A 22,876-nucleotide genomic window follows, 5' to 3' on the forward strand; every position below is an offset into this window, starting at 1 on the left:
GGTAGCTGCTTCAAGGGAAACATAACCTGAACTTTGACCAATGAAGTCCTCTTTTTATTCCTCTTTCTACCACACCCCCAATCTCCAGCATTCTTTCTTATACTGCTTTTTAGCATTTTTTCCTGTTGAGTTAATGCCTCAGAACCTCAGTTTCCTTAAGGGTAAAATGGGAACAATACAGTTTGTACTAATAGATAGCTAGACATGATGGGCTTTGGAGCCAAGCTTAACCAACTTCTCAGCGCCCCAAACAACTATCATTTTCTATCAAGTTGCAGATCTATATCTTTGGAGGAAGAGGACATAATAGGAGGTTTTGACACTAATAAAATGATAATCCAGGTGCATGCTTACTTATGTTTTTTTGCTTCAAACTATGCCTCTATCCATTGTAACACACTACCTCTCTCATGCTTATATATTCTACCTACCGTCCCAGGTTGTTGTGAAGAAAGCATTAGTAGGACTTGAACTGTAAAATGTGCGTTACATCTTGGACCTACCCTTCCTGTGGTCTGCTCTTCTTCGTATTTCTTGCCTGAGCTGAGCTGATGGACAAGCACTAGAGCCAATGAATAATATATGCTTTCTCTTGAACTCCTGATGTGTTTTCCTATTTTAGAATGCTGAATCATAGACTATGTTGATGTTCTTTTCCCCAACCCTCTCTCTGTAGAGTACAGGGCTTTATAATAATTGGACATAAAGCAATATCTGATTCTCCCACATACTTTTTTCCACGCTCTTCTCCCCCTACACATAAGCAGGTAGGGTCATCTCAGTATAAAGCACTATCAGTCATGCTAATTTTAAGATAAACCGTTTGAAAGATAGTTTTGGTAAAGGATCAGTTTTTGGCAAGGTAATTATAGAATTGAAGTGGCAGAGTGGGAGGAGAAATCATTAAGTTGTCAAGGGACTCTATAAGAAACTTGCTCTAAGATATTCTTGTTTCTATGGAGTTAGCATATCTCCATTCAACATGAATTGATCTCATTTTTTAAAAAAGAATAACTTAGTTTAATATTGCGAGAAAAAATTTTTGGAACCTTTATTTTAAATAGAATATGTTCTAAATAACATGAGAATTCTGTAGAATGTAAATCATTGGAATTTAGAGCTGGAATGGACTTTATCAATTGTCTAGGCTAAATCCTCATTTTACTGATAGGCAAACTGGGGCCTAGACAGGTGAAGAGATGTATCCAAGATATATAGTACAAATCTCTGTAAAGAGGCCGCATGGTTTGAGGAAGAGAGCAGCAGGTGAAGAGTCAGAAACTTAGATTTAAGCTCTGATTCTTGACTGAACCACTTAGCCTTTTTTCATCTATAAAGTGATACTTGTCTGTCTTCATTCAGTTGCTATGTCAAGCAAATATATGTAAAGTCTGTTAAACACTATATAAATGGAATTTGTCATCTCCTTGGTGATTAAGAACATCCAGATTTTGAATATTTTTCTGTTTTCAGTTTAGCAAAATTTTTTGCTTGCTATGGGAAAACATTGTGCTAGGGAGACAGACAAAAAGGAAACCATCTTTACCCTCCCCAAAGAGCTTACTTTTTACTCTAGGACACAACATGTATACAATAGTACAAGGAAAATTGAGAGGGGAGAGAGCTTCATGGAAAAGCTAACAACTCAGCTAAGCTTGGAAGGTACACAAAGATTCTGAGGCATGATGATGAGGAAGTAAATTCCAGAGATGGAGAGTAGTTTGTGTGAAAGCAGGTTTTTGGATTTGGGGAAATTGTAGTCCAGTTTAACTGATATCTAGATTTTAAGAAGGGGAGAGATAAGAAATGTATGTTTTATCCTATAGGCAATTGGGAACCCCTTGAATTTTTTGTTAAGCAGAGGAGTCACATTTTCAAATCTGTGCCTTAGACCATTTTGACAACTCTACCAAGATTCAATTGGAGACAGGAGACTGGAATTGGAGAGGCCAAAAGCCTACGAAGTCAGAGTTAGTGAAATCTTGGACTATATAGTGTTGGCCCTGTGAATTTGAGGTGATGGTGGGGTATACGAGTGGATCTATATCCCACAAATAGTTGGAAACAAGTAATAAAATTGCAAAGAGACTAGAGATAGATTTGGGTTTCACTAACATAGTTGAAATCTTTGAGAGAGCAAATATATGAGGGAGGGCTGAATCTTGGGAGGACTTGCTCCTAATTCAGAGGTTGGAGGATAAAATGGATTCAGCAAAAGAAATAAGTTTAGGATTTTAAAGATTTATGATCACTATATGTGGATGTATAGAATAGATGTTCATGCTAGTTTGTACAGATTTTATTTTTAAAATTTCAGATGGAACAGTCACTAAAGTATGTATTACTCGGGCAATAATAGATACTGTGAGTAGATTATATAGCTTAATATTGACTTAGTTTTTAAAATAGATTTTTATTGATAGTTTTGTTTTTATATTTCTTAGATTTCTTCTTATATCTCTCCACTTCCCCTTATCTCTCATAACAAAGAATTACCTTAGTTTCCAAACCTCAATATTTGTTTTAACATTTTAAATTATGTTTTCAGAAGTTATATGAATTGTAAACTTGAATATTCCAGGGATTAACTTCTGCTGGAAGACTAGCTCTCTTAGAAAGTACCATACATTAAAATCTATCTAACTTTAACAAAGTTCTGGTACCAATTTTTTTCAGTTTTAGAATCTGTGATATCTACCTTCAAATCTGCGAACATTTAATTTTTATTTCATGAAAACACTGAAGAGTCTTCTACTTTAAATTTCTTAAAGTCAGCATAAAACCTTTTATTTATATCATAGCATGTATCCTTTAAGCAGAATCACTAAAATTAATAAATTTTAACAGTTAAAAAGCACAAAAGCTCAAATGTGTCTTTGATTTTTAAACCAGACCTTTGATCAAAGTTTTAGCACGTAGGAAGTTCCTAAAAACATATACTTAATCTCATCATCCCAGCCTTGATCGAGGTAACTATAAACTAAGTTCATTTGCTGAGTGGAGCACATTGAATAATCTAGCATCCTTTTAGTACAGTCAGATTTCATTAGGATGAGGGGAGGGAGTACCAAAAAGCCATGGGAAAAGTGACATGTCAATAGTCTCTTCCTCCTACATGAACTTGGAGCATATGTAGTGGAAACTCCTTCCTTCCAGAATGCTGCTTACTCGTCTTAAATTAACCTCTCTAGCCTTGGTATAGAGAAATCTAGCTTTAATAGAATGTACCAAAGAGCTGGAGTACTCTGCAATGATTCCCCTTCTTCCTCCTGAATTCCTTACCCCTATTTTTTGTACAGTTGGTGTTGAAGAGTTTTTGGATGTAATTAGTTCTTGAGTGTATACTTTTATCATCTGCTAGATTTTTGTCCTAGGTAGAATTTCCTCTCAGCTATCATTCCTTTGATATCCTGTTAGGTCTTTTTGAAATAGCAGATAAGTACTCAGGAAGCACTGTAATAGCCTAACTACAGGAAAACTAGGAAGGTGATAGTGGGAACAATTGTAGGCACACTAATGCTGAAGTATTTGTTTTCTTAAGGTATATTAAATATCATGTAACTATGCCAGTGCTTTGTTAGAATAAGCCATCTAGTATTTATTGTACTTGCAGAGAGTATTAAGCTGCTTTGAACGATTAATTTTTCCTTTTACTCCATAAAATTAGAAATTTAGTATGAGAAGAAGGGTCTTTAGACATGAGGTAATTCAATTTCCTTCTTGATAGGTAAAGAAATAGAGGATTGAAAAGGTTGTAAAAACCCTAGGATTTCCTGCTTTTTTGTTCTTTTCATTCTGCACCAAAAAAATCACTGTCAAATACATCTTATATGTGCTGACTAGTTTAACCCTCAGTTTATAAGAAAATCTGTTAGTATTGGCATATTATTCTAAAAGTTATCATTTTCTTCTGGAATAAACCTAAAAATTCAGTGAAGTTGTTTTCTAATGCATGACTCAATGCTGTTTCAAAGATTGCCATTACTTTTATTAATGGCAATATCTTTTGACCTGTTTTTTTTTTTTTCCATAGATTTACAGCCTCAGAACTTTTTTTTCACATTTTATTTGTTGGTACTATTTTTGGTTTATTCTTAACCTTTCCTTCCTTCCATTCTTTCTTCCTGTCATCTTTTAATCTTTCCATTTGTTGGTGTAGCTTCTGGTCTTTAAAAATTATTTTAATTCTTTTTCAAGTTTTTATTTCTGGGCAGTCTAGTGTAATGGGAAAAACCCTAGACTTGAAGTCAGATGATCTGAAAATGAGTTCTGGCTTTGGCATTTGTTAGCAGTGTGACAGTGGTCCTTAGTGGACCACAATTTCTTATTTAAATGTTCTCCATGACTCAGAGTTGCTGGAAAAAAAAGCTCTTTGTAAACTGTTAAGTGCTATATATAAAGATAAAGTAGTATACTCTCTGTTTACTACTTTTTTCCTTTAATCTCATTTTATCAACTTGTTTTTATAACTTTAGGGTTTTTTTTCATGTTGTGTCTTCTCTTTGTCTTTCAAAAAATTCTTTTTTCTTTGGCCTCCCCACCCCCAGATTTTTCTTGAATATCTAATTTTGGTTATTACTTGTGTGGCATAGTTTAGCTTTCATTTCTGTAAAGGGTGATAGCTTTTATTTAAAAATCACCTTCAGTCTTTGTCAGAAATTGTTTGGCTACATTTAGGTTTATATCTTGTAACTGTGTCAGTAGTTCAATTTTATGTCCTTTGGGGGAAAAACAGCTCAATCAATGCCTTGTGTTCACTTGGTTTCTAGGTCTATTCTGGATAACAGGTTTTGTGAAGATTTTTATTCTTTCTTGGACCTCAGAATTATCACCCATCTCATGGTATTTCCTTTTACATTATTTCTTTGATGGATATCATTTATTCTCCTCACTGTGTTTGCTGACTTGTGGTTAACAGTGGTTTCTATTTTCAAGAATAAAAATGTAGCTACCTTGAGGGCAGTTGTTTGGTTTCTTATCAACTCTTCTACTAACCCCTTCTGCTAGTGAGTGTCTTAACCTCTTTCCACATACTTCTTTACATCTTTTCTCCTAAGTACTCATTGCCTTGTTGCATCTGTTTTTATTTTTTTTAGAAGACAGAATGACAAGACAAGTAACAAATTTGTTGCAAATGAACTTTTCTGGTCCAGTATATTAAGCAGGCTAGATTTCCTGGATGTATTTGGATATGTTGACCTACTTGGTATTTCTTGAACTAAATTGACAAAGAAGACCCTTGGTTAAAAGCCAAGTAAGTCTGGATGCTAGTTCCTTTCCATTTAAACAAACTAGAGGTTTGCTTCTTCAAGGAATTTTGAAGTTTTAATCATCATAATATTTTTGGATAAAAGTAACCTTATGCAGAATGTAACAATTATTGCATTTTAGATAATTTAACTCATTTGATTAGACAAGTTCCTTATCAGATGCACTAATTACCTTGTGTTTCAAGGCCACATTGTACTTCTATCCTTGTCCATTTATATTCTATTGTCAAAAGAAGAGCTAAGTAAAGAATGTGACCAGAGTAGGACATATTTAGTTTTCATAACTGAAAAAAAATTTCAAGCATGTACATTTGCATGATTAAAATGTATGCACACTGCCCAGCACATAGTAAGCACTGAATAAATGCTTGCTGTGGCTTGATAACAAGTCATTACCATCCTGATTGTATAGACACCAGTATGACATAGGAAATATGCAGTTATTTAAACTCATGTATATTCTTCAAGCAATAAATCATTAAATTTCTAGTTTATGCTTCTGATAAACATTTATAAGCTTGATAAATGTGTAAAATGAACTTTGCCTCTATCTTTTAGATGATTTATTAACCTTAAAAAAAACCCCTACTTCAGCAACTTCCAACAGAGGAAGGTTTGTTTTGTTAGACATTACCTACTAGACCCAAAACTTTTGAGTGCTATAAGTGAATGAAGGAAAAAATTAATGGTATATACTGGTAATTTTTTTTCACATGATCTTCATTTACTTATAGAAATTTTAAATTTTGTCTCCATATCTTAGCAATGTAAATACTTAATGAAGAACCTAGGATAATTTTTATCATTTCTAAGTCTACTCTTGTACTTGCCATCTTGAAGGGATGTTTTTTAATTTAATTACATGGAATCTGTCATAGCATAGTCTAGAAACATGGGACAGTACTTTTGAAATCAGAAAAAAATTGGTTCCATATCCATGTCTATACTTGAAATGGGTTTTAGTATAGAAGCCCTAGGACTACCAGGTTTGAAAATAACCAAGAACTTTTTTTTCCCCTGGTGAATTCAGGCCTATATTGATGCTTATTTACTACATTTTTCATGTTTATCTTTCCCTCAGCATCATTCTCAATTTTGTTTCTTTTCTGGATGGATATAAAGTCTATTAACTGGAGTATAGGTCTTCATACATTTTGGGAATAACATAGCAGAGACATAAACTAATACTATAAAAACTATAGGTACTTAAACTGTTGTTTCATGTCTGTAGGTTTATCTAAAATGGTACTCTTAAGACAGTACCCATCCAGTTCTCGATTACAGCAGAAGAAATCGTTGGATGGACCTTTGGTAATCATTTCATGTACCAAAAATTATGTACAAGTGTTTTAATAGAGAGTAAACCACTTGGAGAGGCCAGTTGGTATAAAGGATAGAGGACCAGCCTCAGTCAGAAAGAGCTGGGTTGTGACTTTGGACTAGTCATTTCTACCTTTCAGTTCCCCTAGGCAGCTCTTTAAGACTACAACTTGGCAAATATGTGCTCATCTGTGTCGTTAAGAGGATATTTACTCCCTGTAGATTTTAAACACTGCTTTATTAGTTTCTTCTATACATGAATGGTAGGATCATAAGATAATAATGGTGTTAGAACTAGAAGGGCCTTTCTGCTCCTTCATTTACAGGGTGATTAAGTGACTTATCCAGGATCATATGGGTCATGAGTGATTAGCAGAGAACAAGATGTTAACCCTTGGTTTTCAGATGCCAGAGCCCATGCTCTTTCAATTGTGCCACAGAGATTTGAATGTTTTTTTAGTGTCGCTTTGTCAAAATGTTAGGAAAGAACATATAAAACATTTAATTGTACTATGGATTAGGTGCAGATCATATCACATCTCCTGTATATTTTGTTGTTCAGTTGTTTCAATTGTTTCCAACTCTTCGTGACCCCATTTGGGGTTTTCTTGGCAAAGATCCTGGAGTGGTTTGCCATTTCCTTCTCTAGCTCATTTTACAGCTAAGGAACTTGAGAAAAACAGGGCTAAGTGACTTGCCCAGGGTCACACAGCTAGTAAGTGTCTGAGGCCAGAATTGAACTCAGGAAGATGAATTGGCCTGACTCCAGGCTTGGCACTCTATCCACTGCGCCATCTAGCTGCCCTCTTGAATATTTAATGTTATATATTCTAAAGAGGAAAAAAAAAGTTAGAACATAGGTGATAGTGTTATATCTATACAGTGTTACGGGAGGATTATACTATGGCTCTCAAAATGAAATCTTAAATACTTCCTTTAAAGTACCGTTTTATCACATGATTATTTTACTTTTCATGTTATACTATATGTTCCACTTCTTTAAGGAAGAAAATGGCCTAGAAATATATTTCTCTCCTGTTTGATAGTCCCCTGGATTGAATACTTACTTGTTGAAAAAGATACAGATAAGTTGAAGTAAGAAACAGTTTATCTCTACAAAAATAACTGTGGCAAGTAACAGTTGATCCTGAGCATTGTGTAACATTTTCTTATTTCAAATGAGATGAAGTATGTAAAGGATTCTGTTAACCTTAAAGCATTTTGCAATGCTTTCATGTGCACGTTCTGTAAGCTATTACCTGTTATAAGTTATATACCATATCTGTTACTTAAAATGTATGGAAGTATTTCTGAAGTTTTTTTTGTTCCTTTTTCTTTTAAACAGGGTTTGTGGATGCACTTAGATGTTTGCAATGAGCACTGTGGCTGGCATGCCCCAGTGTTTTGGATACCAATGCATAGGACTCCGTAGTAATCGAATTTATCAGAAACGAACGTCATGAGCATAGTGATCCCATTGGGGGTTGATACAGCAGAAACTTCATATTTGGAAATGGCTGCAGGCTCAGAGTAAGTATTACTGTAACCAAATTTAGAGCTATCCAAAAGTGGAATGGGTTGCCCTGGGAGGGTAGGGGTTTTTCCCCACTAGAGGTTTCAAGTAAAGGTAGGGTGACCATTTGTTGGATGTTGTAGAGGACATTCTTGATCAGGTGCAATTTGAACTCGATTACCTCTGAGGTCCCTTCCAACTCTGGTATTCTGTGATCTTTAGGGGTTAGAGGGCAGGAAGCATTGGAACTACTAAATTTTAGTTAAACAGCCAATGTTTAAATGAAATAATTTTTCTCACACTGCTTTCCTGCAGACATTCACTGCAGAAATACATATCTTTTGTCAGCTGTTTTTGTTAACTATATAGTTAATATTAATTACTAACTTGAGCTGAAGTATTTTATTTTCCTAGCTCTAAATGTCTTTTCCTATGCTATATTTGCTGACATTTGAAAACATTTTTAAGCCAGTTCTGATAGGCAGTACAGTAGTGGTTAGCTTGGCAGCCTTAGAGCTAAGAAGACCTGGGTTCAAGTCCTGTTTTTTGTCACATACCAATTATGTGACCTTTTAACCTTTCAGTATCCAGGTAACTCTCTAAAAAAGGAATTATTCTTTTTTGTGTTATGAATCCCTTTGGTAGTTATCAAAATATATATTTTTAAAAAGACATGGTGACAGCTAGGTGGCGCAGTGAAAACACTTGCCCTGAAGTTGGGAGGACCTAAGTTCAAAATTGGCCACGGACACTTGACATTTAACTAGCTATGTGACCTTGGGCAAGTCACTTAGCCTCAATTGCCTTGCCTTCCCCCTCCAAAAAAAAATACACAGACCCTAAGTTAAGAATCGCCAAGGTAAGACTATTAGTGTAATTAATCTTCACTGATATAGGGAGTGTCCATATCCAAATAAAATCACAGGTCTAAAATCGGGGGATTGCCAGTTAAAATCAGACTGTAAAAGTAATATACTTTAAAATTTCATTCTTGGCTGTTTTAGCTATCTTAGTACTTTTCCTAAAATCATTAAACAATTCATCATTAAAAAAGAATAAGAGGTATTGCTTTTCTATTATTGATTGAAAAATATTTTTATATGAATTCACTGATAGATAGATTGATTGATTGATAGATTGATTGATTGATTGATTGATTGATTTGGCATTATCTTACTGAGGAACCACCTACCTCCCAATGTTCTGAAATGATAGGCCATGAAAAAAGGCAAAATAATTGTCTTTCTTTTGTAACAATGTTACTAGTGTCCTGAAAGTAAGACTTAACATTTTAAGGGACAGAACAGTATTGAAAGGTGAGGGATGTGAGAGGATACATATGTTGTTGTTCCTCAGTAGACATCTATTTTGTTTAAATTGAAACCCTTTTTCCCAGAAATAAACTTATGTTGATAGAATTTTGGAGTTGATTTCAAGATCACCGAGTCCAAACATTTCATTTTATAGATGAAACTGAGGCCCAGAGAGGTTAATTGCCCAAGGTAACACAGATAGTGACTAGAATTTAAAAAATTTTGAACAGAGAATTCATTTTGTGGTACCAGAACCTTTGTTGTAAAGAAGGCATTAGGTAGTTGTTATTGACCCCATAACAATACTGAATAATCTGGAAGTGATTTTACCTCCTGCTTTTTTCCATTAGAAAAGATCCAAAGATGCTGTTAATGCTGTAATATAGCCTTCAGCATAGCAACCTGTGCAAATACATATGCCACTTCTATGTTAAGAGGGTAGATTCTTAGCATTGCATGTAAGGCATTTGGGTAACCTGGAAACAACCTTTGGGAGGCCTCAGTGGTCTGTATATAGAATGGGTATCCCCCACTTTGAAGACTCTCTTACAAATGACAATCCAACTTCATTATATAAGATAAATCAGGGAATGAAATTATTTATGTTACTAAAACATTTTTTACTTAAAATAATTAGCATGGGTTTGACTTTTCAGTTTTTTTCTATAAATCTTAAGAGACTGCAAGTTCTGCACAAAATCATTTGTTTAGGTATTATACATAACTGTATGAAAAGCTGTGTAAACCATAATGTAAGAAGAGAATGTAATGAAAAGAACCCCTGACTTGGACCCAGAATCTCTGGATTGGTTCTTTTTTTGTATGTGACTCTGGACAAGTCACTTAGCCTCTTTAAGCCTTGGTTTCCTCAGCTGTAAAGTGAAGGAAATATTTGTAGTTTCTACCTCTTTCAGTTAACATATGTGAAAATACTTTATGAAGAATCATACAAATCTTAAGATTATTAACTTGTATTTTTAAAAGGGAATTTCTATTATATGAAAGAAAATATAATTATTTACTTACTTGTTGTAAGCAAATCTTAATACATGGGATTTTTATGAGGCAATCAGTGGGGAAATGGTTCAGTTTATGAAGAGTCACAATATGGTTTGCCTTTTTTTTTTTTTTGTAGAAAATATCTATAAAGCAAAGTAGATTTTGCCTCCCACTTATAGATTCCTCTGGTACTCAAGCACTTATTTCCGTAGACTTGCCCCCCAAAATAAGTGTTATGATCTAGAATCATAGAATCGATAAGTGCCATCAGTAAACTTTTATTCTCTTTTGTTCAACCTAAAAGTCTTTTAAGCTTTGTTTAGTCAAAATTTTAAAACTTTAAAATTATGTAATATATAATTTCTTTAAAAATGCAGAAGCAGAAGCCTATCTAAAATGCTTTTATACAACCTCAAACAAGCGCATTGAGTTTTCACAACCAACTGAAAGTATTTTTAGAACCAATATAGTTATTTTCAAGTATAGAATTTACATGTATTGTACTGATGTAAATCTGGCAGGGTAACATGACCGATCCTAAAACTAACTACTTTATTCCATCATTAGGGATTATTCAGTTTTGAAATGTTACATTTCTGATATATGCTGACTTTGAAGAAAAATGGTTTGCTAAACTCCAATTTCTCATCTCCAGTGGCCTACTGAGCTTACCCACTTTGACACAGTCTTATTCTCAAACCCAGAGTGCTTAAACTTTCTCTTTATCCCCTTTTGGATTTACTTTCTTTGGTGTCATCATTTTTATTCAACTAAACTCCTCTTTTGTCATTCCCTGCATATCTCTCAGAGCCAATCACCAAAGTTCTCTTGACTTTTCCCCTCTTTTCTAGTCACCTTACTTTGTCTGTGGTATCTCTTACTGTGATAGCTACCATTCTTGTCTAGGTTTTTATTACATCATGCCTAGACCTGGATCATAATGACCTCCAACAAGGCCTTTCTATATCTAGTCTATCTTAATAGTCTCTGCAGTTTGCTATCCAGTTAATATTCCTAGAACACCATTCACCGTATCATTCCCTGGCCCAAAATCATTAAGGGCTTTCCATAAGGGCAGAGAGAATCAAATATAAATTCTTAACCTTATAATTAAGACCTGACCCAATCCAGTTCCATTCTAATTATCCAACACTTCTCTACACCAGTTGACTCACTAATTATAACTATAACCCTGGCCCAGAAACATATACTTTTTTGTTGTCTACTACCTGTATCATTCCCAGGACCTTGAATTCCTTTCCCTCTTTGACTGTGCGTTTTTGACTCCCTCAAGGCACAACTCCTATGAGTGCCCTTTTTCTCAACTATGATATTTGATCTTTGCCAATCTTTTGGCCAAAATAAATAAATGGAGAAATTTTTTTCTTATGGACCAGATCTTTGATTTAATTAACATAGGAAATTCCTGGTGAAGAAACTCTAACCAGATTGGTACCTGCTCTGCAATTTATACTTTTAGAGAGTTACCTACAGGCACTCAGATATCAAGTGACTTGTCCAGGGTCACACAGCTAGTATATGTCAAAGACAGGACTTGAATCCAGGTCTTCCTGATTCCAAGGCCAGTTGTAATCTAAACACTATTTTTTTTTTTAAAGCAATCAGGGTTAAGTAACTTGCTCAAGGTTACACGGCCAGGTGTTTCTGGGTGGGTGCTAAGTGTCTGAGCCCAGATTTGATCCCCAGGTCATCCCGACCCTGGAGCCGGTGCTCTTACTCGCTGAGCCAACTGGCCACCCCTTAGCAATTGGGGTTAAGTAACTTGCTCAAGGTTACACAGCCAGGTGTTTCTGGGTGGGTGCTAAGTGTCTGAGCCCGGATTCAATCCACATGTCATCCCAACACTGGAGCCGGTGCTCTTACTCCCTGTGCTACCTGGCCACCCCCTAAACACTATTTTTACTACCCACACATGTATCTGTCATTTATCTGTTCTGTTTCCCCAAGTAAAATTGAAAAGTCCTGAGTCTGCTGGCAACTTCTTTGCATCCTAGCCATTGTATTGATGGTCAATAAATATTTGTTGATCATATGATTACACAGAATGTTATTTAAGGAAATAAACTGTTACTTTTAAAAATACTTTTGCAATATATAGGCTGAATTATTAAGCAACTATACAGATTTCTACTAGGCCACCACATTGTCTTTATAATTCAGATTCTACTGAAAACATTTTTCCTCATATGTTATGATTTAGTGGCATGTTTTTAGCAATAGTGACAGTCCTGCTTCTGAATAGAGGCAGGACTGGAATTAGTTAATTATTAATAGCCAAAAAAGATAATGTGTCCTCAACTGACTGCCTGCTCCTTATAATTCTTTCTCTAAGCTATTGTGCTTGCTGTTATAGTTAATTTAGTTATAAATTATTTTCATAAAAATGATAGTTTCTTATTCTAATTAGAGTACAGTGTCCCTATAGCAGGGCTGCACAACGTATGGTTGTACAGGCCTGCCCTATACCATAGCTTTAATAACTTAAAGTTGTACTCAGACTTTTGGGTCACCCTGTATAATAATGTATCTTTGTATCATTAGCAAAGATAGAGTTGTTTTTGCTGATTTTTGTTTGGTGTCAGGTGGTAGTGTAGTTGCTCTTCTTCTCTGATCCCCTGCCTACTTCAGATAACCTAATCACTTAAATATCAAACACATAAAAATGCCAAATAATCTAGCCAAACTGAAAAATAAAGTATGAAAGGAGATGTCAACAGAATGTCTATAACATACCTTTCTGCTGGATTCAAAGCACTTTTCATTTATTGCTTTATAATGAGAAAAATAAATGATCATGCCCTGTAGACTTGAAATATTTCTAGTAGTATATCTTTTAATCTTCATTGTAAAAGCAGCAAGGTAATATAGTGTGATATAGTGCTAATCTTGGAATCAAATCCTGCCTCATACTCAAATTGTGTGATCCTGAGCAAGTCACTTAATTTGTCAGGTTCCGTTTCCTCATTTGTAAAATGAGAATGGTAACATCTCTTAGCGTTGTTATGAGGATCAAATGAGATAATGTAAAAGTGCTTTGTAAATCTTAAAGTGGTAAAAATGCTTTTATTAATTGTTATTATTGTTATTATTAACTTTAAGGAAATTACACCTGTATTCTAGATATTGTTTTGCCTAATAAGTTGGACAGATACATACATTTAGACAGAAAAGTGCATATTGCATTCTCAAAACAGAAGCAGTATGGTATGGTAAGGGCACTAGACTAGGAATCAGACAAATTCCTAGCTATGTGACATTGCTACTTTTATAACCTCTGGGCTTGCTTCCTAAATCTTGAAAATGAGAAATACTAATATCTGTCTTGTCTGCCTCATGGGGTTTATTATAAGCCTAAAGTAAGAGAGTTTATTGGAAAGTATTCTATAAAGTCTAAAAGCACTAAACAAATGTAGTTGGTGATATGTAAATGCTTACTTTTACAAAAGCCTAATACACCAGAAATATGACAATGTTTTCATTACAATGGAAGTCATAGTTATACATTTTAATAATGAAATAGAGATTTTTTTGGGTAGTTTTTCTCACCTGAAATATCTATTTAGTAACGCCTTTTGAAATAGTTCATATTCTGAATTGAGCCTAAATTATATTTTCCCTATGTCCCTTTCCCTCTAATTTTAGGCTGTAATTTTATATTCTAAGATTGGAAGTGAGAGGCAGCATGGCATAGTGGATAGAGAGCTGGCCTCCGAGTCAGGAAGACCTGGGTTCAAGTCCTGCCTCTGACACATACTGGCTGTGTGGCAAGTCACTTAACCTCTCAGTGCCCCAGGCAACTCTCTAAGACTGTAAGTTGCAGAGAAGGTGCTGATTTGAATTGGTAGATGAAGTTCCTCATCAAGAGTCTCCTACACATATGAAATCACAGGTCCAGTCAGAAAAAACAAATTGGAAATTTACCTTTATTTGCTTCAAAAATCTATATGTTTTTGTAGACTTAATGTATGGTGTGATACAAAGAATATCAGAATTAGATTTAGAAACCTGAGTTATAACTATGATACTTTTACTACTACCACTAATGATGACTGTTGCTATTACCATTACTGTTAACTACAAACTAACTCACTTACCTTGGGCAAGTCACTTAACCTTTACAAACCTGGATTTCTTTATCTGTAATATTAGAGGTGATACTAAGTTTAAGATCCCTTCATAATTCTAAAATTTTATGATTCTATGATACATTTTACAATCTAATTTTCTTCATTATTAATGTTTAGCTTTGTTAGATTCACTAGGGCCATCTACTGACAGAACTTGGTAGAGCTGCTGGAGATTGTGAAGTAAATTTTAAATGACTGATTTGTGCCATAGAATATGAAAAATTCTCTGTAAATTTTAGAAATATTTTCCATTTGCTCTGAAAAGTGCTTTATTTTCAAACCTGATTGATATTCCATTATCAATTGGAACCTTAACACCTTAGCTTTTATCTCTTTCCCTGAAACTTTAGTAGTTAATAAACTACTTAAATGATTTGATACCACCTTTTAGAATGTTCATTTCTTAATATGAAATGATACTTTGTTTTACTTGTTTTGATACTAGTTTAGATTTTCTTAAACTAGGTATATCCTATGTATTTTAAATTCCCAAAGTTCTCATTAAGATATAGTCCTAGTTCTGCCACTTAGTACCTTTGTTAAATAACTAGGCAAGTTATTTAACCTCAGAAAAGGTTAACTCAAAAAAAGCTTGTTTTGTCATCTGTTAAATAAGAAATTTGGACTATCTGACTCTTTCTAGCTCTTAGTTTGTTATTCTATGACAGTCAAATTATTTTGTTTTTTAAACACTTTTTCAAGGAGCCTTTAATAATTGAGCTCCAGTTAATCAAGTACTGTATTTGTAATATGGTAAGAATTTAATTTTTCTTCATTCCTCCCTGACCAATACACACACATAAATAGCTTATTCATCCAGTTCTTACTTGTCCAGATGCTGTGGCATCAGACTTAGAACTGTGTCCCTTTAGCCACTGGACATTCACATATAAAAGACATTGCCATGGCCATATTTTAAGCACTGGTGTTAACTGATGTAAGACCACTTCAATTTTAGTTTGATTAGTTAAATATAATTCATTTAGCCAGTAGTAGATCACTGTTTATAAAAATCAGTCCGATGTACTTTAGCTACAACAAACTCAACACCAGTCATGGCTTGCCCCCTCCCCCAGTACAACATGTGCAATATTTTAATGTTGAGTCTTTTTATTTTTTATAGTAATGACAGGATTATTTCAAAGAAAGTTCAATAAGTTGAAGACAGGGTTATTTTATCCCATTGTTGGTTTAGAAAAAGTCAAACAAAATACAGGATTCCAGGGAAGGACTCACTGTTTTTATGCAGGGTACATTATACAAGAAAATGTAATTTCTGACATGTCATTAGTGTGGTGTTTATACTTAAGCTTAACTAGATAAGATGGTAGGGGTGGGTTAGACAGTAGAGGTTTAAATGATAAGCTCTAGCAGTTTGGGTATCTGAAATAAATTTCCCCTAGTGGTTTTGAGTTTTTGCTTCCTTTTTTCCTCCCTTTTTGTCTATGCCAGTCTTTTTTCCTGAATGTTAGGATGGAAGAATGATACTGTTCTTAATTCCTGAAGGAAGATTCTTATACCTGTGACTTCTTGTGCCCAGCCCTTTCATTTCACTCATCATTTCTGAATGTAAGCACTTGAAATTAGTGCTTTATGAAGCTTAATTCTTAAAATTGCCTTATAGGCAGAGGAAGTCTTCTTTCTGGGGGTAAGAATGAAATGAAAACTATTTAAAGAAAAGATCAGAAAATCTTGGGTGCTAGTTCCCTGTTATGTTTAGTATTTTCAGTTCTATGGCCAAAAACTACATAAGTAATTTTTGGTTCTATTTCATTGTATGTGTTTTATGTTTCCTTATCAAATAGTTTGAAAAGAAGTGTACTGGGGCACTATGCAGATGCTGCTGTACTTATGCAGCTTGGGCTTCATTTGCTTCTGCTTCTTCCTGCCTTGTATATAGGTGAAGGGAGTTTTCTGGGCAAACATACTCAACTCTGGGGTTTTGTAGGAAATGGTTTGAGAATCTTCTTTTGAACTTAAGTGACCTAGAGTTGGGAGTCCATGCTCTAGGATAAAGTATTCTTCTGTCCCCTCTCCCCCCACCCCTTTTAAAAAATACTTTTCCTGAAAGCTCAAATAAATTTGGCTCCTAAATCCAAAGGAAATTTGAATCTTGGTTCGAAGTATTAAAAGAATAAAGTAACAGTGGCTAAATTAGCTGTGTTAGCTTTAAATTACTGATTACAATGTAGCCGTAATACATTTTTAAAAGAAGTTATATTATATCCATACAGAAATAACAAAGAAACTAGTTTTGGGCCTTCCTACTCTTTACTTGCAATTAAGCGTTTATGACTGGGGTGGGGAGAAAGAAAGTGTTAAAAAGAATAATGTTTTGGGTTTTTGTTTTGTTTTTTAAATTATAGTACATTTAAAACTCGGATTGAGATGACATAGGGCCTTAAAAATATAAACACACCTGATGATAGCAGCATCTGACACTGACTATAAGGAAAGGAGGGTGTTGACATGTAACCATGAGCTCAGGTGCTACGGTCTTCAGAACACGAAAGGAAGAGAAGTAGCAGTAGGCGTTTGGTGGAGGGGGATCAGTGTAATTATCCTTCAGGAAAAAACTTCCCTCAGACCTAACAGAACATTGCTAAACCCCTTAATCCATGTTTGTACTGACAGCTCTCTGACACCGACAAAAGTTACAAGTTTTCTAGTTGGCAGTTTTTCTCTGGCTAGTTTTCCACTACTAATGACATTGGCAGGGAAAGCAAACAGGAAACATATAGGTATAGAGTTTTTCAGTTTCCATAAAACAGGAAGAGTAGAGTCAGTCTGTTCCAAGTGATTTTACAGGTGTCAGGCAAGACCTAGTTTGGTTTTTTTTTTGCACTCTTAGCTATGCAGACTAGCTGTGCTTCAAGATAGTTTGCAGCATGTATGGAATAAGCTCTCAGTACAGGTTCTAGTCCCTGGTCAGTTCCCTGACCTCACTAGCATCTTTCCTATAGAAATACATAACTATGCATTTAGCCCCTTGATTCCATAATGGGGTGGGGATAGGAATTAAACTCGATTATAGAACTTACAAAGGGCAGGATATGAATCCCACAATCAGGATAAAACCTCTGATTCAAACATTGATTCTTGGGGTAATAAGGTTAAAGTTTATAACCTTCTTTTTAAAGTTTGTTACTTAATTACTAATCATTTCTCCTTCCCCATAATGGCAAGATTATAAAGTGGTATGTAACTGTCCGGGTAGACAGAGTAGTATAATGGAAAGGTCAGTATACTGGGAGTAAAGAGAGACCTGAATTAAAATCCTACCTTAGACACTTGTTAGCTGTGTGTGACCCTGGGCAAGTCACTTGACCTCTCTTAAGCCTCAGTTTATGTAGTTGTAAAGTAGGGATATTTAGGGTTGTTGTGAGGAAATAAAAAGTTTTGCAAAACTTACTGTACTCTATAAATGTCATTTCATGTTATTATTTGATAGTTATTGTTGTTAATTACAATAATTTTATTGCTATATTTATAAAGATTTCAAGGTTCCCCTGGCATCTCCTTACGTAATTTTTCCCCTAGAGAAGGAACTAAGAAGCAACACCAGTCTGCCATCCGAACTTATCAGCAATGACTCCCAACAAGGAATTCCCAGAGGTGGGCAACAAGAACCCTAAGTAACACCTTTTGTGAAGTTTGCTTAAGACCTTGTTAAATTACATAAACTTAGATAAAATTAGATGATTGACCTAGCTTTCATAGCTTTCACTGTGTTAAGAATGAACCAGAATTATTCACTTATGATGATATGATATTGTTTGGGAATATGAAAATTCTTGATGTTTGAATGCCTACCAATCTACATAGAAATCATTGTGCTAGTGCTGTGGGTCATACAAAGAATTCTGTTTTGAAAGAGCTTTTAATGACTTTAGAGATAGGGAGAGATAGACATGACAGTGCAATAATGAGTAAGTATGACATGTATAGTAAAGAAAATAAAAGGAGTTTAAAGGAAGAAGGGAGTCATTACTTGTATCTGAGATAGTCAGGGAAGATAACGGATAAGGTAGGCTTTGTGGATAAAATTAAGCAAAAAGGTGGGGTTAGGAGAACATTCTAGGCATTGTAAACAAAGACAGAAAAGGACAAGAATGTATTTAATTTACCAGTTTCACAGAATTCCAGATTTGGAAAGGGACTAGTACTTACTTTCTGTGAAAATCACTTGGACCAGATGATCTTGCAGATTTCTTCCAACTCTAATTCTTCATCTAGTCCAAACAGAGGTCTTTACACAATATGCCCAACAAGTGGTCATCTGGTTTCTTGAAGATCTCCTGTGATAGGGAATTCACTACCTTTCTAAAGCTGCCTGTTATGCTTTTGGACAGCTCTAATTGTTAGGAAGTTTTTCCTTGAATTGAGCTGAGATCTGCCATTTTGCAGCTTGTACCTGTTGTTTCTTCTTCCCTCAGGGAGCAAGCAGAACAATTTAATTCTTCTACCCAGTGTCCTTTTAAATACTTGAAGACAGCTATTCAATCCCCATAAGTCTTTAGCCTGAACATCCCAAGCTTTTTCAACCAGTAACTTGTGTGACTTGGTTTCTGGTACCCTCATTATCCTGGAATTTTTCTCTTAGGCATATACTGTTGTCAGTACTCTTCTTAAAATATGGAGTCCAGAACCGAATGTGGTCTTGACTAGGACCAATGGTCTTTTTCATTGAGGCCAAGATCAAATTAGGTTTTTTTGGCTGCCATGTCACATTGTCGACTCATTGAGGTTACTAAAATCTCCAAATCGTTTTCCAGTGAACTGTTGCTCCCTCGTTTCCCCTCATCCTAAACTTGTGTAGTTATGTTTTTTAACTTAAATATAGGTTAAAATTTGAGAGGCAACATGGAATAATGGAGAGAGCACTGGACTTGGAACCAAGAGAGATGAATTTGAATCATGCCTCCAGTACTACCTCTATCATGATGGGCAAGTTACTTAACATCTATGTAAAATAAAGATGATAATACCTGTATTACCTACCTCACAGGGTTGTTGTGAGGATCAAGTTCATAGCACTCAGCAAACTCTCTAAAACACTATACAAATCCTAAATGATCTTAACAACAGCAATAATAATAATTTATGCTTTTTGAAACTATAAAAGGACAAAAATAGATTTGGAAAACATCCTAACAAAAACATATTATAAAGAATCATTCCTGTCACAGTTATAGAAAGATAATTTATATTTGTTAAAAAAAGAGAGTTAATTGCAGTTGTCAGAATACATGATAAACAGCTTGTAAACTTATAGAAATACTTTTAGAACAAACTTTATTGAGTATTAATAATGGCTAACCTCAGGTACAATGCCACTCTCTTTGTCAAATGTAGCTGAAAGTGGTTTACCTTTGACTTGAACCTCTAGGATCCGAGAGTATATTTAAAGGTCCACATGAACTGAACCAATAATACCTCAATAAAGAAGCATCAACTAAATGGCTGAGCCATGCAGATTTTTTCTGGGCATGGAGGGACTTATGATAAAGATAATAATTACCCCAGAAATTGCATAAGGGTTATTCCTAAGGAGCTTTGACTTTTTGGCCATTGAAGATTATCAGAAAAGTATAACAATTTAATTCAGTTTTCAAAAATTTAGCACCTACCAAATAACCAGACACAACCAGATGGTGAGTTTTATTGTGTGTGTGTGTGTGTGTGTGTGTGTGTGTGCGCTTGCGCGCGTGCACGTGTACATATCAGAAGCTTATTTTTCACAGACCTGCAGATGATCGATCCCTATATTATAAATTGCAGTCTTTAAAGTAGTCTTGAGAATTCAACAAATAAAGCTGAACTGGAGCATTATCATGATAAACTGTTGCCCATAATTGCTCAGACATATTCTTGATCCATAAAAATTTAATAGCAATATATTTAATGTCACCATACTGAATACCCAGTCTCCAAACAAGGTAGAATGAAAAGCTTTCAAAAAATACTTAGCTGAAGATTTCAAAACCCTGTGGGAACAGGATGAGGTTTATGATGTCCTTTCTACTACTGGAGTTGTCCAGAAGATGTTTTTATTAAGCTTGAAAAAGCATTTTTATTCATTTATACAAAATCCACCTTGCAGTAGTCCACATAATTTTTGGAATTTCCTAGAACATTTTCTGTCTCAATTTCATCAAAAAAGATGAGAATGAAATGAATAATAGTGATGGAAGAAAGAGAGGACCTTGTTTTGAATCCCAGTCTTTCCTTACTACTTGTGTGACTTTGAGCAAGTCACTTAAACTGGATGATCTCAAGGTCCCTTCCAGCTCTAAATCCATGGTCAGTGTGATGTTATGAAGCTTTTCTGAATGGCCCAGGTATCAGAAATAACATAAATCAATCTAAGAAGGTTGATAAGGAGGGCAGAGGGAGCAGTTCAATTTGACTAAGATACATGAAAGAGAGAATATAAAATAGGACTGGAAAGATAGGACAGGACCAGATTGCAAAGGAACCTGAATGCCAGGGAAAGCAGTCATAATTTTACCTGGACAACAGAAAACCATTGCTAAGCTTATAAAAGGGTATCCATGGATAGGTTTCAGAGAGTCTGAGAACTTGTTTGGGAAAAAGTTATATCCTCTGTTTTCCCTAACCCAAAACTGAGCCTTTCTTTCAGTTATGATTCTGATAATGGCTTCATGATACAAAAGTTAAGAATACTTGCTCTAGAAGTTAAGAAGGGTAGTGCCATTCAAAATTCACCAGTCTCTAAGCACAGTCCATTTATATTGGTAGGTATGTTTTAATTAACAGATATAAAATATTACTCTGTAGTGCCTTTAGAGAACTTGGTCAAATGTTATGCATTCAAGTTTGTAGATTCAGATTAGTGTCACTATGCATTTACCTTGGCATTTGTCTGAATTAAAGGAATAGATAAGAGTTTTGTAGTAAAGAATGTTGGCCTCCTAGGTTATTGAAATATACCTCAGACTGTAAATGCTTTTTTATGTAGAGAGGGATGAGTAGGAAAGTTGCAGGAGAGACTGATTCATGTTTTGAGTAGGGTTTTTTTTGTCTATTTTCTGTTTCACTTTTTAAGCTGTCACCTGTTTGTAGGAGTGTTTCTATTCCCCTCCCTAATTTACTACTTCTAACCATATTTGTGTATGAACTAGACTGTGATTGAGAGTTACATGGGCTCTTCTGTCAAAAAAGATTTGTGAGTTTTATATTACTTTGTGGCATCTATTTTAACTGCTGAGATCTTCTAAGTCTTGTGACTGTATTTTGAAAATAACTGTGAATAAGTACAATATTGTTGTAAAGTAATATAACCATTACAGTTGTTTCATTTGTTGATGGCTATGTTTTAGTAAAAAAAAAAAAAGAAATAAAACATCTTTAAATATCTACAGTTAATCTGAATTGAAAATGGTTTCAGATTTTGCCTTGAAACCCAGATCCTATACTATGTGACCATGGCACAGGACTAATGCTTCAGGTAACTGAGGCTATTAGAGAGAAGTTGTAAATCCTCATTGGTATAGAGAATTTCCACTTTCCAATGAAATCACAGAAATATACTCAAAAGACATTAAGGTTATCTCAGCCATAAAAAGTATTATTCATAGGAAAATATTGATTTTTTTTGTACTTGAAATTAATTTTTTTGCTCATCTGTCCTTTTGCGAAGAGTAAAATATGATTGTAACACACTTTATATTGGGAATGTGATAGTTGAAATTGAGGCACTTGTATGTTGAATTGAACATTGGTGTGTTAAAGAGAATATTTTCTGGGACAGCAGATAATTCCTTTTTTTCCCTTCCATTTCTGGACCTAATTTTTTACCCATCTTAAAGTGCATGTCAAAAGAGAGAGAGTGAGTGAGTGTGTGTGTGTGTGTGTGTGTGTTTATAGATGTACTTGGTTTTTGTCATTGTGAAGTTTTTTTATCTATTAGATTTGTAATAGACTTGTTTCACATTGCTGTGAACTTGACTAAGGTAACGTTGCAGTGTTCTGAGGCTCTGTGTACAAAGTCATTTGTGAAATGGAATCATTTAAGAGTCTCACTATCACTAAAGAATCCTTTTGGAATTACCATAGACATGGAATATATCCTGCATAAAGATAATAATAGCTACCTTTTATATAGACTTGCAAAGTTATATATATATATATACTTATGTATATAGATAGATAGATATTATCATATGCATAACCATATTTATTCAGTGGCCTGTTTAATGCCTTGCTTAAAGTTAATCGTTGGCAGATGGTAGGGGGAAAAAGAGTTATCTGTGTAGTCAAGTGCCATGTTATTATATGATTTTGGAATAT

The 22,876-nt window shown here is 34.7% G+C and overlaps 1 protein-coding gene across 6 annotated transcripts in view; it reads left to right on the forward strand.

Moving 5' to 3' along the window:
* Window positions 1-22,876, forward strand: part of LOC138175907 (inactive histone-lysine N-methyltransferase 2E) — a 90,733-nt gene that overhangs the window by 15,521 nt on the left and 52,336 nt on the right. For 4 of the 6 annotated variants that reach the window (XM_069106571.1, XM_069106566.1, XM_069106570.1 and 1 more), the window contains exon 2: window positions 7,936-8,120. In XM_069106571.1, the coding sequence (XP_068962672.1) occupies window positions 8,050-8,120 (71 nt within the window). In that variant the 5' untranslated portion in view covers window positions 7,936-8,049. Of the gene's footprint in view, window positions 1-4,769; window positions 4,843-6,523; window positions 6,582-7,935; window positions 8,121-22,876 lie in introns of those variants that run through there. The other 2 variants (XM_069106567.1, XM_069106568.1) reach the window with 2 other exon arrangements.

Source organism: Petaurus breviceps, unplaced genomic scaffold, assembly GCF_028583685.1.
Source record: "Petaurus breviceps papuanus isolate PSGF00001 unplaced genomic scaffold, PetGlider_PUasm1.0 79, whole genome shotgun sequence".
Lineage (NCBI taxonomy): Eukaryota > Metazoa > Chordata > Mammalia > Diprotodontia > Petauridae > Petaurus > Petaurus breviceps.